At 32.7% G+C, this 14,830-nt stretch overlaps 4 protein-coding genes and 1 non-coding gene across 5 annotated transcripts in view; 3 read left to right on the top strand and 2 right to left on the bottom strand.

Moving 5' to 3' along the window:
* The first annotated feature begins 153 nt into the window (after positions 1–153).
* Positions 154–1,831, top strand: LOC106304882 (NAC domain-containing protein 86). The gene is made up of 4 exons (XM_013741271.1): positions 154–750; positions 843–1,129; positions 1,232–1,450; positions 1,531–1,831. The coding sequence occupies exons 1-4, from the start codon at positions 588–590 to the stop codon at positions 1,720–1,722; spliced, it is 861 nt and encodes a 286-aa protein (XP_013596725.1). The 5' UTR covers positions 154–587; the 3' UTR covers positions 1,723–1,831.
* Positions 1,832–3,081: 1,250 nt separating this feature from the next.
* On the top strand, positions 3,082–3,153 carry TRNAC-GCA. The gene has a single exon. It is a non-coding gene; the product is annotated as a tRNA-Cys (tRNA).
* Positions 3,154–5,525: 2,372 nt separating this feature from the next.
* Positions 5,526–8,055, bottom strand: LOC106302038 (aluminum-activated malate transporter 12). The gene is made up of 6 exons (XM_013738552.1): positions 7,713–8,055; positions 7,456–7,596; positions 6,902–7,174; positions 6,700–6,812; positions 6,473–6,616; positions 5,526–6,378 (listed from the first exon to the last, which is right to left on the bottom strand). The coding sequence occupies exons 1-6, from the start codon at positions 7,990–7,992 to the stop codon at positions 5,758–5,760; spliced, it is 1,572 nt and encodes a 523-aa protein (XP_013594006.1). The 5' UTR covers positions 7,993–8,055; the 3' UTR covers positions 5,526–5,757.
* Positions 8,056–12,113: 4,058 nt separating this feature from the next.
* LOC106303302 (AT-hook motif nuclear-localized protein 13-like) lies at positions 12,114–13,405 on the top strand. The gene is made up of 5 exons (XM_013739612.1): positions 12,114–12,420; positions 12,561–12,613; positions 12,706–12,837; positions 12,923–13,084; positions 13,157–13,405. The coding sequence occupies exons 1-5, from the start codon at positions 12,114–12,116 to the stop codon at positions 13,403–13,405; spliced, it is 903 nt and encodes a 300-aa protein (XP_013595066.1).
* Positions 13,406–13,967: 562 nt separating this feature from the next.
* LOC106301453 overlaps positions 13,968–14,830 on the bottom strand; it is a 10,226-nt gene continuing 9,363 nt past the window's right edge. Inside the window, exons 4-7 of the transcript XR_001262202.1 lie at positions 14,680–14,781; positions 14,367–14,603; positions 14,119–14,288; positions 13,968–14,051 (exon numbers count right to left, since the gene is read on the bottom strand). The gene's annotated coding sequence lies outside the window, so the exon portion shown is untranslated. The remainder of the gene's footprint in view (positions 14,052–14,118; positions 14,289–14,366; positions 14,604–14,679; positions 14,782–14,830) is intronic.

The raw sequence follows: 14,830 nt of genomic DNA, 5'->3' as shown, positions 1-14,830 counted from the left end.
GGCATTATAAAATAATACATATATAATTAATCCCTTAATCAATCCACATATATTAATTAATTAATTAAATATGCCCCATAGCTCAAACATTGTGCTATATATATCAAATGCTTCACAACCATTCAACACTCTACCACCTTTGTCTTCTCTTAATCATTCTCCTAGTTTGATTACTCACTAATCACTTTTGGTTTCTTATATAGCTACTCTCTGATTTAAAATAAGAGCACCTTTTTCTCCAGCCAGTGTCTTTGACCCGTCGCAATTACATCTGCCCTCAAATTCAAAATATAGTCTATTACTCTTCGTTATTCCCATATTTTTTTTCCTTAATTTTGTGTCTATTGTTTTTCTCAGTAGTAAAAAGAGGAACTTGGGGTCATTGCGCTGATTTATTTTCTAATTGTAATCATACGATTTTTTCCGGACAATGATCTTGTCACAAAAAGAATGCAATCAATGTGAGTTGCAAGCTTTTCTTAAGAACAAATCAAGTGTCGAAAAAAGTTTTTATTTCTGGATTTTCAAAATATTTAGTAGATTTGATCGCTAAATCTCTCTTGTGTCACGAGCAACAAGTGTGAAACATGCAAATGGGAAGTTCATGTCTACCTCCAGGATTTAGATTTCATCCAACTGATGAAGAGCTCATAGGCTATTACTTGAGTAGAAAAGTAGAAGGTCTCGAGATTGAGCTTGAAGTCATTCCTGTTATCGATTTATATAAATTCGATCCTTGGGAGTTACCAGGTAATCTAAAGAAAAAAATTGTTTGAATTAATATCATTCAAAAATTTATATCTAATTGTTATCTTCTTTAATTTCTATCTTTGTTGTTTTAGATAAATCGTTCCTACCCAATAGAGATATGGAATGGTTCTTTTTCTGTCCAAGGGACAAAAAATATCCAAATGGTTCTCGAACCAATAGGGCTACAAAAGCAGGTTATTGGAAAGCAACCGGTAAAGATCGGCAAATCTCTTGTAAATCATCCGGTGCTACAATCGGATACCGGAAGACACTAGTTTTCTATGAAGGTCGTGCCCCATTGGGTGATAGAACTATCTGGTTTATGCATGAATATCGCCTTTGCGATGACGATCTTTCTCAAAAATCACCAAATTTCAAGGTAAGGAATTTATAATATGTTTCCATATCTTCATCCCTTTAATTTAATGGAAAGACACCTAAGAACCATATATATATATGTATATATATGTTGGAATTTCAGGGAGCTTTTGTGTTATGTCGTGTAGTCAAGAAGAACGGACTTAAGACCAAAACTTTGAAAAATAAAAACGAACAAGCTATTGGTTCAGGTTGCTCTAGCCTTGCGACCTCTCCATGTCGAGATGAAACGACGCAGTTTCAATCTTTCAAGCCTTCTTTAACTACAAACGAAACTTCTAGCATTTGGATTTCGCCTGATTTCATCCTTGATTCCTCAAAAGTACGTACTCTTATCTAAACCAAAACAGTTTTGTATACACAAGCACTCGTCTGATTTGGTCTTGTGAAATTTAAATGTAGGATTATTCTCAAATTCAAGAGGGTGCTTCTGAATACCTTCCCAACTACCATTTTCCAGTCAATGGGGCGAACCACCAAATGGGATTTCCAGAGAGTTCTTATTTGAACATTGATCAATCAGTGCAAACCGGTTACTGGCCAAATTATGAATACGACCAAACCGGTTCATTCGATTACTCAAACCTTTTCTAGGTAGAAGGAAATGTGTGGGTTTCTTCAGGACAAAAACGCCTTTTAATGTTGGAGTCCTCGAAGAAGATAAAATTGGTTTGCATAAATTTGGAGTTTCTTGAATTTTATTTTAGAATATATATATTGGTTTTGCCTTTTTGGTTTTGATTTTACTAATTAATATATTGTATGCTGTGAATGACTATTTTATATTCCTAATTTGTTATATGATAGTCTTATTTTACGTTCCGATATGATATGTCTCCCAATCATTAATTGGACATAACTTATAGCCTTTACACCAACTTTGGTAATGATAGCAATCACTTGTATAAGAAAACCAATAAATTCGAGACTATTTTTTTCATATTTTATAAGTTATCTAGATACATAGTTTTTGAAAATCCATAAAGGGGATTTGGGAAAGAAGATTACGACGATTCAGAACTACAAATGTAGACCATGAGCTCGGACCACCTCCAATCCAACCTCAAATCTTCAAAACAATTTTGAAGTTATGTGTCATTACAATCCGGAGCAAAACCCATGAGCTCAGAACTACTAATTTTGAGGTTCTGTGTCATTACAATCCAATTTCAAATCCTTAAAACAATCTTTTTTTTTGCTTTTTATAGTTATTTTTTTCATAAATATTAGTAATTTTTTTAATATCAAGGAATATAACGCAAATAAATAAATTTTTAAGAATTTATTGAGGATTTATAGTTGGAATATCCTATTTTCAAATCTTTATTTTGAGATTTTGCTTTCCTTAGAATGAAGTCTTAGGTTGGAGATGCTATTAAGAAGTTCATTAATAGATAGCATCAAGTACGGTTACTTTATGAATAATATTTGTGATTCGTGACTTTATGTTTAAGATTTGGGATTTTTTTGGGTTTTGCAAGTGTAATTGTTGTCATCTTTAGTATGTTTTTTTTTTACATTTCTGAGAGTTTTGGGATATTTTTTTCTCATAAGAACTTTTTACATTTCATTTTAGAAAATTTCCAAGAATATTTGCGTCCCTTAAAATTTTGTAATTTTGTAGTATTAGACCATCTCTAACCCACTTCTATTTCTATCTCTATATTTTCTCCTAAAATAGAAAAACTATATTATAGAGGTAAAAATGTTCCTATGTATGTCTTTATAATAGAGTTCCTCTATTTATACGGGAAAAATATAGAGATATGCTATTTTCACCTCTAAATATATAGGCAAAAAGTAATTTTCCTCTGTATTTTCATCTAAAACAGAGAAACTATATTATAGAGGCATACATTGGAGCATTTTCACCTCTATAATAGAAGATCTATTTTAGAGAAAATTATAGAAGTGTACATTGGAGGTGCTCTTAGTGTACATTCTTATTAAATTGGGTCCATAGCTCAGTGGTAGAGCAATTGACTGCAGATCAATAGGTCACCGGTTCAAACCCGGTTGGGCCCTTTATTTTTGAAGATTATTTCCTTTATTTTTCTTCCCAAATGTTAATTATAAATGAACTACGTGTGGGCCCGCATTTCTGCGGGCTAATATATGTTCTTAATAATTTTCTATTAATGTTAATTTGTATACTTATACTAATTTATTTAATTAGATATAAATATTAAATTCTTTTCTGTATGTTTTTGGGGGTTTTAACCAAATCTTAATTGCTTATTATATGGACTTATTTTTCTTTTTTATACACGATTCTTCTGTATCGAAGTTGAATGATTTGCTTGATTGAATCCAAATTTAACATTTTTTTTTAATATTGAAGAGCGATTACATTTGTCTAATTTTAACCTTTTTGGCTCAAGTACCATAGTTTTAGAGTTTTTTTTGCTTATTTAGTGTCCTAAATAAAGGTAGATGCGAAATATTTTAAAAATTCTAGAGTTTATTTTGGGCGGTTCAAGTGAAATCATACTCATCTCATGTTATTAAAAATACGAAGAAATACATATTTTTGGACATAAATAACTATGTAGAGAATTCAGATAAAAATTCAATAATACATATCACCAGTGATTTTTAAGACTGATTTAAAGAAATATTATACTTGATTTGCATATCCAAACCACAATGTGCATGTTAAACATGTATCATTACATATTAAATATTCAAATCATTATGTTATAAAAATTAAATGATATAAAATTAGATTAAACGTCTCATAAAATCTACATTGTGTCACTAATAGTTAATTTTAATTTAATTGAAGATCTTCTAAAGGTCAAACATTCAAAACTTCACCAATAATGTCTAAAACTCAAAACATTAGAACGAAGAACCGATGAACATAAATAACATAAACATGACACATCAATAAAAACAAAAATTGATATAAAAAACTCACGGACTAAAACTTTCTTTTCATATTGACGTTCTAATTTTTTTTTTTAATTCCTTGAAATAACTATTTGCCAACTTTTTTGGGAGATCATCACAAGAAGGGATTTTGGTTGTTCTATAGAGTTTTATCTTAAAAGGTAAAGGTTTCATTCTATTTTATGTGGTATAGTCACCGATAGTGAAACTACTCATTAAAAAAATCATTTTGATCAAAATTCCTTTAAAAAAAAATTACCTGAAATTATGAAAAATATCATTGGTCAGTATTTGAATTTATAGTCACAAAATAAAACGAAATCATATATCATGACGTTTCTTCAAATTATATATTTTATATACATGATTAGAACCATTATTTTGAGAATGTTCAAGTGATCTTTTATGTTTCAAAATATTCATCTTTTTCTTTTTTGTAAGTTTGCCATTAGTATGTTTCTTATTACGATTTGTAATCGAGCATTAAGCTTGTATCGCTGGAGTATAAGCATAAAAAGTTTTTATTGTGATAGCTAAAAATATTAAATTACATACACCAGTTAAAACCTGAGATTTTTTTCTTTTTAACTACTCACCTATAAACAAAAAGTAATAAATTACATACACCTTTAAAAGGTTGGGACTTGTTCTATTGTAACCATGAAAAATGTTATCTTTTTTTTGGGACTGATGAGCTAATGTTAACAAAATACAAAACAATATATAACTTACGAAACCATGAACAATATAACTCTTTTTAACATATAAAACGGATAATTTTTTTGTAAAATAATAAATAAGATAATATCAAATATTTATGTAGATCATATATCGTAGTTATCATAAATGCTTTTCTTTTGTAAAATATTATCTATTTCATTATTAAAGGAAATTAGTTACATTTAAAGTTTTGATATAATTTTTTAATCTCTGTTAATTAATATATTAAGATAATCACTAAAATTGTTCATTAAAACTGATAGTTTTATAATTTATTTATTAAAATTAATGACACATCCTAAAATTATGAAGAATGTGACAAATCAGCAAAATCACTTCTTAAATAATAGTATAGATTTGTAAAAATATTATATATTTCATTATTAAAAGAAAATTAGTTACATTTAAAGTTTTGATAGATTTTTTTAATCTCTGTTAATTAATAAATTAAGATAATCACTAAAATTGTTCATTAAAACTGATAGTTTTATAATTTATTTATTAAAATTAATGACACATCCTACAATTATGAATAATGTGACAAATCATCAAAATCACTTCTTAAATAATAGTATAGATACGGTTCCATTTCAGGACTAATGTGAGGAATCTTAGACATTTATTCTCCACCATCATTAAACGATTAATTAATTCAGAAAAGGAAAAAGAAAAACCAGAGTTTGAGCACAACTGAGTAACTCTGTTTCTCGAAACAATCGTTGTAACTTACTACAGTTAATTTTTTTTTTTACAACAATAACTAAATACTACAGTTAATAGTATTGTAAATATGATCTTTTATTAATTTATAAAGTTACTTTATAAAAAATATTTTTAGATTTTTTCTATTGTAAAAATATACCGATCGGATGAATCATACTGAACCAAATCGAACCCCATAATCGATTCGTCGTTATAACGATCGGATGAATAAGTCTCTATCTTTTTCAAATATACACCTAAAATCGAACCCCATAATCAATTCGTCGTTAGAACGATCGGATGAATTAAATAAAATTATTCCGCGGCGCCGACACTGATCACAACATTCGCCGGTTTTTCGCACCGGACATCGTCAGCCGTCGGATCACGCGTGTTATCATACTCCTTAAAACATGCGATCCTTCCCAACTCCTCCACTTCCTCTATCACATTATCAAGCCTCGCCACCATCTCCACCAGCAACGACACAAACGCCGCGAACGGCAAAGCCTCCGAGAACTCAAGGCTCGTCATCACCGCTATTTTACTCAGCTGCGGCCGTAACATCCTCCTCTCTCCCGCCGACGTCGTCTCGGACCTATTATTGTTCTTGAACGATCTCCTGTACTCCATCAAAGCTGACGTGTCCGTCCTGAAGCTAGACAGCGAAACGGCGTTTGCACGGTTGCGTTGTGAAACTGCGTTTTGGTGTTTATTGTTGTGACGATGCAGATTGGAGCCGAGGAAGAGTTTAGGCTGTGACTTGATAGCCGAGTTAAGGTCTTGGAGTGCCACGTGGAGATGATCGGAGAGAATCTCAGGCGAACAGTGACGGTGGTTGGAGATGCTATCGGCGAGTTCCGACAAAGCTTTGCATACTTCTCCGGCTAATCTTACACAAGGATCTTTGAAAAGAGCGCGAACAGATCTTGGAGTCTTGAAAGAAAATTAACAAAGTAAAGATCATTTAATTTAGTTTAATTCAACTTAACCTAAAACATGTATTTTACTAATATATAATTATACGTACTTGGATCTCAGTTTGTAAACAACCGTGAAGAGCAACGACAGTGTAACCAAATTGGCGAAGAACAGCTCCAACTTTCACATATTGTTGACATGGGAATCTATGACATCGTCTCGTGTGTCTTGGCTCCCAGTTTGCATATAATGCCTTTATTTCATAAAATTATATTATTTTGTGGGTTTTTATTCTAATTTATTTATTCTCAATTAAAGAACTATAAAAAGATTTACCAGTGTTTCATCAATGGATTTAGAATCCAAAACAGCTTGATACCCTTCATAGATTCTGTCTTTTGAATCTGATGTTTCTTTCTCTTTCTCCTCAAAGTACTCGCTCACACATGCTACAAAATAAAAGATTATATTAAAAATGGATATGAATTATGTTATTTTCTAAGATGTTTAACTAATATTACATACGTTATATATGTACCTTCTATAGAGCGAGAGAGGCCTTGGAGTTTACCGACGGTGGTCTTGTGTAGATCTTCACCGGACCAAATAGGAAAAACAAGAAGGCTCATGAAAAGACATATTCCGCAACCGATAACTATAGTGTAGAATCTATCGTGTGCTATGGTTATAACACTGTCTACTCTGTAGCTTGAAACCGTTATGAGATTGAACGTCAAGAGAAATATCACAACACCATAATCGTAATTCTTCTTTATATACGGTATAAACCTTATATATGTTGCAGCCGCTCCTGTAATAATTTAGAAGAGACACAAATTTTAGTAGTTTTATTGTTAGAACTTAATATACAGAAATGTCTCTAATTTCAAAAAGATTAGTTTAGGTTTAGAAAATTATAAACTGGATAACAAAATCCATTTCATGCTATTTACCACAGATGATATATGATCATGCTGCATGTTCAAAGAACGGAAACTCAACTAATATTCTTGAAATTTATACAAAATAATCAGGCGTATACACCTAAAGTTGTTATACAATAAAAGGGTAAATATATAGAAAAACACATACCAATGATGAAAACAGCAGTGCCAATGAAGATAGCTCGAAGAACTTTTCCAGAATCATTAGCAACAAACTCAATGAAAAATGTCAAAGACCCTGCGATTAGTGTTCCTAATCCTCTGTTAAGCCCTTTGCACAACGTTGCACCTAAAGAATCAAGAAATCCATCACATGTTATATATATGACACTAATGAAATTGCTATATTAATGAATTCAAATTGTATGTACAATAAAAGGATCATTGACATTTGGCTACACTTACCGGCAGAGAACTCGAGAACGACGACGACGGTCATGACAGCCCAAATCGCATTGCTCCCAATGTCTTTGAAGAGAGGCTCCATGAGATATAACAAAGAGACAAGTGTCAAGGAAATACCTACTTTAAGGGCATGTATTACTCTTCTTGGATCTTCTTTTCCGACATCCCAAAGCCTTTTCGGAATCTTCTTGATTTTCTCGGAAGGTTCTAAAACTTTCCACTTGTTATTTCTCAAACCTTCCTCCATCTCAGTGCTTCCTACGTGAACCTTGTTGGACATTTTGAAGGAGAGAAAGTGGTTCTATATTTTTTTCTCTCTCTCTTTTTGTAATAGAATGTGTTGTTATTGTGCTACTCTCTATATATAGCTCTTTGTGTGTGTGTATATGTGTATATATAGAGTGATGGGGATCTATGGTTTGCGTACATAATTGTTAATACGTGTGATGTATTGGTTGAACTACGAGAATTTCATTTATTAGGTATCGATTCGTAAAAAAATTTACCTGTCGCATGATTTTATATGTTAATTTATTTTGATGTTTTTACATTCTGATGAGAAATAAAATATCATTTTGCAATTTCCCTTAATGGTCATTTTATTCTATTTATCGCGTACTGATTTTTTTTTGGAGAAAATACTGATTTCTTTTTAATTTTAGCGATTATTATTTGTAAAAAATACAAAAAGAAACTCTATTCAACACTCCTAATAAATATAATACCCTCCTGATGTTACATTTTTACCTCTATCTGTGTATATACTTTTACATAATTACCTTTAATAGGTACATAAATAATATTCTCTTGTGGCAAGTGATTAAAGATTAGATTGATGGGTTTCACATGACTGGCAAATATTGATGTTGATATTAATTGAAGTACCTTTTTCTATTTTATTCACGAGATCGAAATAAGAAGTCAAAAGTTACTGAAAAATATACTAAACTAACATACACGTTCCATAATAGTACTAAATTACTAATTATAAAATATGAGAGCCTATTATTATTCTTAGATATTAACATTTGCACTGTATAATAATATATTAATATGCTTAGTTCAAAAAAAATATTAATATGCATGTGTCATCCGATGAAAACTAATATTGTTAAAAAGATAGTTCGAAAAACTAGTCCTTAATTACAAATTAACGTTGTTATCTTAGACTATATGCAAAAGTAGGACATACACATTTTAGTTACATTAATTAGTCGAACATAACTAAATCATACTACTAGTAGCTTTTTTATCACATTGATTATGTATGCAAGGAATGAGAATTGGTTATCACTTTGTATTAGGTCAAAAAGAGATTAAATATGTAGAGTCCTGACACGAACTTCTATTTACAACACCAATAAAACAAATGCAAACAATCTACACGAACCCAAACTCAAATTGTATATTATGTCAAACCATAAACGTTACAAGGTTTCATTAGGAAACATACTGGTGATAAATATAATACAGTCTAAAGCATATAATTTTTTTCTTATAAAAAAGAGAAGTCTTTAACAAGTTATCAATATCTCAACTAAAGTTGACATTTTGGATCCTTAAAAGCAGTACCAACGTTGACACATAACACATGTATACCTTCTTTTTATTGCACGGGGAGAACTAATTTTACAAATTGAGTTGTAAATCACATTACGCAAACTAAATGCCACGTTTAATCACTAAATACGAAACCGCTATGTAAAATTCATAATATCTAAGCTATTCATAGTTAACAAATTAGTGGACTACACAATTTAATATTTCATTTTTTTAACTGTTAAGTTAATTTGCTGTATTGCAACGTCTATTTGGCAAGATAGATTTAAATTTATATTTTCTGGAACAAGATTTAAATTTATAGAAAATAATTAAGTCCGAAATAAACTGAAAAAAAACATGAATCAATATATTATAATGTTCTTACTGCTTCGGCTTGGAGAAATATTGTTTAAAAAATAGTATTTTCACGAAATGTAGCGTCTCTCTTACCGTATTCTTCCACCAAAAAGGGAAAAATGAACGTGAACAGTATTAATGTTCACACGGGTTACGACTTTTGAGTTGATACATACACAACTCATTAAAATGAATTTGTTGGAAATACAGTTATGAATTCACCGTCCAAAGAAAATCGTCTTTTCTTCTTCTATGTGGCTGTTGGTTAACCTGATTAGAATACGTTTCAATTTTCTTTAATAAAATAAGGTTCTTGGTTTTATATGATTATGAATTTCTAATGATCCCAACTCCGGTTAGCGCCGCATTCGAACAACCAACTCCACTGATTCTATTATTTAAAAAAATTACGTTCATTGTTGCAAAATGGAACAAGTGCAAGAAAATCAAGATGGGTGATGGGTTGTTTACATATTTATAAAAGGTTGCTTTTACAAATGGAGTTTGTAGTCACATATTATTCAAAATGTAAGATATTATAATTTTTAAAGATGTTTTGCTATTTATAAGTTTACTTTATTTTATCAAAAATTATGACTAATTTTATATTACAGATTTTTCTGATGACTGGCTGATTTATTTTTTTAGTTTATTTTGATGATATTTAAAAAAAAATGTGTTTAAGTTAATTTGTTTTTGGCCAAGACATCAACTCGTATAAGTTAAGTTATCAAAATGACCAATAAATATTTAAATATACGATTCTCTTTGTAGTGTTCTGTGTCATGGTGGGATCTTTGTTTGCAAACTTAACAGCTGTTTCTCTACTTTAGGGTGTTGTGTTGTTGAGCTTATGAGATTTCAGATTTCTCGTGTGTTGTCCACGTCACTCATGTGGGTTCTCTCCTCGTGTCAGAAGAAAAGATAGTTGAAGAAAATGAAATTACCAACAAAAAGAAACTTTGGTTCTTGTTTAGTAAACCAAAAGAGATTGATCATATCATGTGTAGAAACACAAAGAAGTAGTATAAACACAAAGAACTAGTAACACATATTACAAAGTCCAATCGATGCAAAATTAAGTGTAAACACAAAATCAAAAGTCAATTGCGTCTATCTAATTATAAAACTAGTCTTATTTTTCTCAAGAATCAAAAACATAATCTCATTCAGAATCTAATTAATACTCTATAGTTTGATACCGAGATTTGAAATGCTGATGAAACAAAAAAACCTGTCCTAACTTCTATGTTCCAAATCATTTCATTAAGTAGAATTCCTTGATGTTCAACTATCAGAAGACACAACTAGTCTTCTTACTTTTGCAGGTTTTATTTCACATTTTGCTCTTGGCATAGTCTTATTAAAGTTGTGATCATCTTTCTGCGTTTGTCTCCCTCTACCAAAAACTCATCCGCGAATCTCCATCTTCATCAACCCTCAGCCGTTTTGTATATCACCTTAGTCCCTGATTCAAAAGAGTAGAAAACTCTAACATAGTGTAGGAAATAAAAACAAATATACACGAGGAATATAATGCAATCTCTTAACTAAGTAAACTCCACTACTAATCCAGTGACCTAAACGGCTTCACGATGGAAATTAATAATTCAGGTAACTGGAGGGAATAACACCAAAACTAGGATTGGGAACTTGTAGCCGACAATCAAGGAACTTGGACGTACACGCATGGAAGTAAATGTCAACGTTCGTAGCTTTTAGATGAATACCAAAGTTAGTGTCTGGATCTTTTCCCTCTTTGTTGTTGTTTTTTTGTTGTGTTGGTTTTCTGGTCAAAAGTGTCTTTGTAGCTTAAAAATGTATGCGCATGGAGTTGTAATTAAAACTCTAGTGCAATCCATCTATCGTCTGTTTGGTTTGTAAGTGAGTTTTCACACTAATTTTCCTAGTTTCAAATTGATGTCAACAATAGGAGAGAAAAAATCTTGGACAAGACCGCCTATCCAAATGGAAATTTTAGGTTACTTAAATAATCATACGATAACACACTAAACCTCACTCAAATACCATTTTGTTAGCTGTCTCTAACATCTTCTCTAGTTTTTCAGGTTCATACATGTTCACAGCTTCTGGTTTAACGTGGACACCAAATCCAAAGACACATTAAAAACAAACTCCTTTTCCTCCTTAAATCTTATCCTGACATTTACAAACTAAATCCTAAAAATAAAGCATATCTTTATATTTATTTAATTAAATATCAAAAAACGATAAAATTAAATCCCTGAGAAGTGAAAACCCATAAACCAATAATTTATTTCGTTAAATTATTTAACTTCTAAGTAAAATAAACAAAGTTAAATACTGCAACTCATCTCTCTTTCTCACTACTATATAAGAACTCATGTTAGCTTGGCTCACACGCTTTCGCTTAAAACTCAAAAAAACCTTCACTTTCTCGCGCGTCTCTATATTCTCAAAAAAAAAAAAAAAACAGAATCTCTCCAAGAAAGTTTCTTCCTTTGCTTTCTCTAGTCTTCCATGGATTCTAAAGAAACCAACGAACATCAGCAGCTACAACCACCGCATGGGACGCTAACGGGTTCCTACAACCGCAACGCCGCCGCGTTAACCGGTCCCTCCTCCACTTCTCAGGCCATGCAACACCGTTTATCTGTCGGGGCTCTCTCGCAGCGCCAGCCTCAACAACCGCTCGGGATCGAGGGATCGCCTTCCTCCGTCTCGACGCAATTCAGGAACGAGCAGCGAGGACGAGAAAGAGGAAGGGTCAGAGGACGACCGAGGAAGTACGCTGATGTCATTGATGATGATGGTGGTGGAGGTGCAAGTGCTAAACGGGGCAGGGGCGCAGATCAGGTCGCTCTTATGGCTCCCTTAATAAGAAGCTTTATTTAGGTACACTCAAAAGACTCTCATCTTTCTTTCTTTTTCTTGATCACTGCTTACAGTTTATGTGTGTGTGAGCAGGAGGAGCAGAAACACTGTTGACACCTCATTTAATTAACGTCAAAGCTGGAGAGGTAATGTACTAATGTATAAGCATATCTTTTTTAATCTTGAACTTGACAAGATTTTACTCGATTTATCTTCCATTAATTAATTAAATACTCAGGACATAGCTGCGAAGATAGTGGCCTTTACGAATCAAGGACCACTCGAGTCTAGTATTCTCTCAGCTTCGGGAGCTGTTTCTAGTGCGGTGCTTCGTCACTCTAACAATCCTAGTGGAGTTGTTAAGTATGAGGTAGTAACAGTTTCATGTCCTTGTGTGCGGTACTTTTGCTGGAATGTTTTTATCTGATTAAGGGTCTTCTGATCTGTATATGCAGGGCGTATATGATATCATTGCTATGTCAGGTTCTTTCTTGAATACTGAGAGTAATGGTACTGTGACCAGAACTAGTGACATGAACGTGCATATTGCTGGTCCTGATGGTCGGATTCTGGCGGGTTTTGTTGCTGGAATGCTAGTTGCTCGGTCACAAGTCCAGGTTGCTCCATTCCTTTATATTTGAGTTACTTCGCAAGATACTGATTTTGGTTGGGGTGGTTTTTTATTATAGGTCGTAGTTGGAAGCTTTGTATCAGAGAAAGTGAAAGTGAGCGCAACGCGTGTTGAGAATAACCCCGAGCCAGCTTCAGCTTCAGGTTCATCATCGGCCAGTGGTGGTGGACCAGGAAGCCCTCAGTCTCAGGGACCGCCAAGCGAGTCATCTGAGGAAAATGATTGTATCAACAACAAGAATTATAAAGTTGGAAAGTCTACGCCCCGACCACTTCACCTCTTCTTGCCTGGGAATAATCCTAAGTAATCAAATGGTTCATGGGACGACAAATGTACGATAATTCTTCTGTAATGTCAAAAGAACAACTATGAATTAGGATTCATTGTTAATTCATCGTAATTCCAAAGCTAATGACGAATGTAGCTGTCGTTTCTTGTAGTGATATCACGAAAAGTAAAAGATTAATTTTAAAATATGATTAAATTGCACATTAACTCATAATCGTACTAACGGAAATTCAAAAAAGAAGAAGAAAAAGACGCCATTCAGTTTAATTTTAAATGTATACAAGCACTGGGTTAGTGGGTTAAATAAGCAAAAGGAAACGAGCTAGAATAAATACTTCAAAAAGAAAACATAGACTAGAATGGAAGATAATAACTTTAGTAAACACAGTTTCAACGTCTAGTAAAACGTAATGATCTCGGGAGAAAAAACCCCTTCAGGGCTGCTTTCCTCATACGTTTGGTCTTGGGAGGATATCCTACCTACAACAAGTATAAATGAAGTGAAACATATGAGTATTTGGACATGTATTTACATTTTACTCTGTTGAGAATCTATATTATTATTATTAAGAAGAAAAAAAACTTGCCTCATCATAGTAGTTGGATATTTTATACTGCCTTTGCCGGTGAGGAAAGGATTGAGAATGCGAAGTCATTCTCTTCTCCTGTTTGACAACGAGTAGAAAGAGTTAAAACAATCTATTTGTTGATACAGAGGGAGAGGATGCGTACCTCCTTTGTGTGTTCTTTACTTGAGAGATGCTTATTGAAATCATCGAGGCTTTTGCAATCACATAAACACAATGTGCAACAAAACATTCCGGTAGATGATGCAACAACCCTTTAACTTTCACTTTCACTTTCACTGCACTTGTGAAGAATGTGTCTTTTTGTCTCTGAAACTGGGGAAGAAAAAAAAAAGATCAGCTTAAGTAGTTTGGTGGTAGTGTAGTAGTAATGGAAGATGAGAGAACAAACACCTGCAAGTAAGTTATCCCAGAGCCACTCAGCAGAAGTGACCAGGACAGGCATTTCAAAAGGCCTAACTGAATAAGCCAAAAAACAGTTGTAATTACTCTCTTGTAGTTTCCCGCAAATATATGTTGAACGGTACTTGCTCGAAGCCACTTCATCCGATATGATCATAATTGAAGCCGGAGCAGGATTATTTTTTGTCCATTTCTCAAAATCTGTAATCATGCGACTGTAATGGACCCCTGTTTCACACAAAAGGAAATTAATTGAAAATTAAAACCTTAATAATTAAATAACAGCAGGGGAATGGGGACTAACAGGGAAGGGTATGTGAAAAATCGACTCCAGTGGAAGAGAGCGCAAGAAGGTGGTGAACAGGTGTTTGTTTTTGGTCGGCAAAGGCAGTGATGGAGACAGGACCAGAGTAGCCTATTTCCTTGAAGGCCCTTTCTATACTTGGACGGACCCG

Source organism: Brassica oleracea, chromosome C7, assembly GCF_000695525.1.
Source record: "Brassica oleracea var. oleracea cultivar TO1000 chromosome C7, BOL, whole genome shotgun sequence".
Lineage (NCBI taxonomy): Eukaryota > Viridiplantae > Streptophyta > Magnoliopsida > Brassicales > Brassicaceae > Brassica > Brassica oleracea.
Note: the sequence above shows the minus strand (reverse complement) of the source record. Positions and strands in the feature narration are given on the sequence as shown.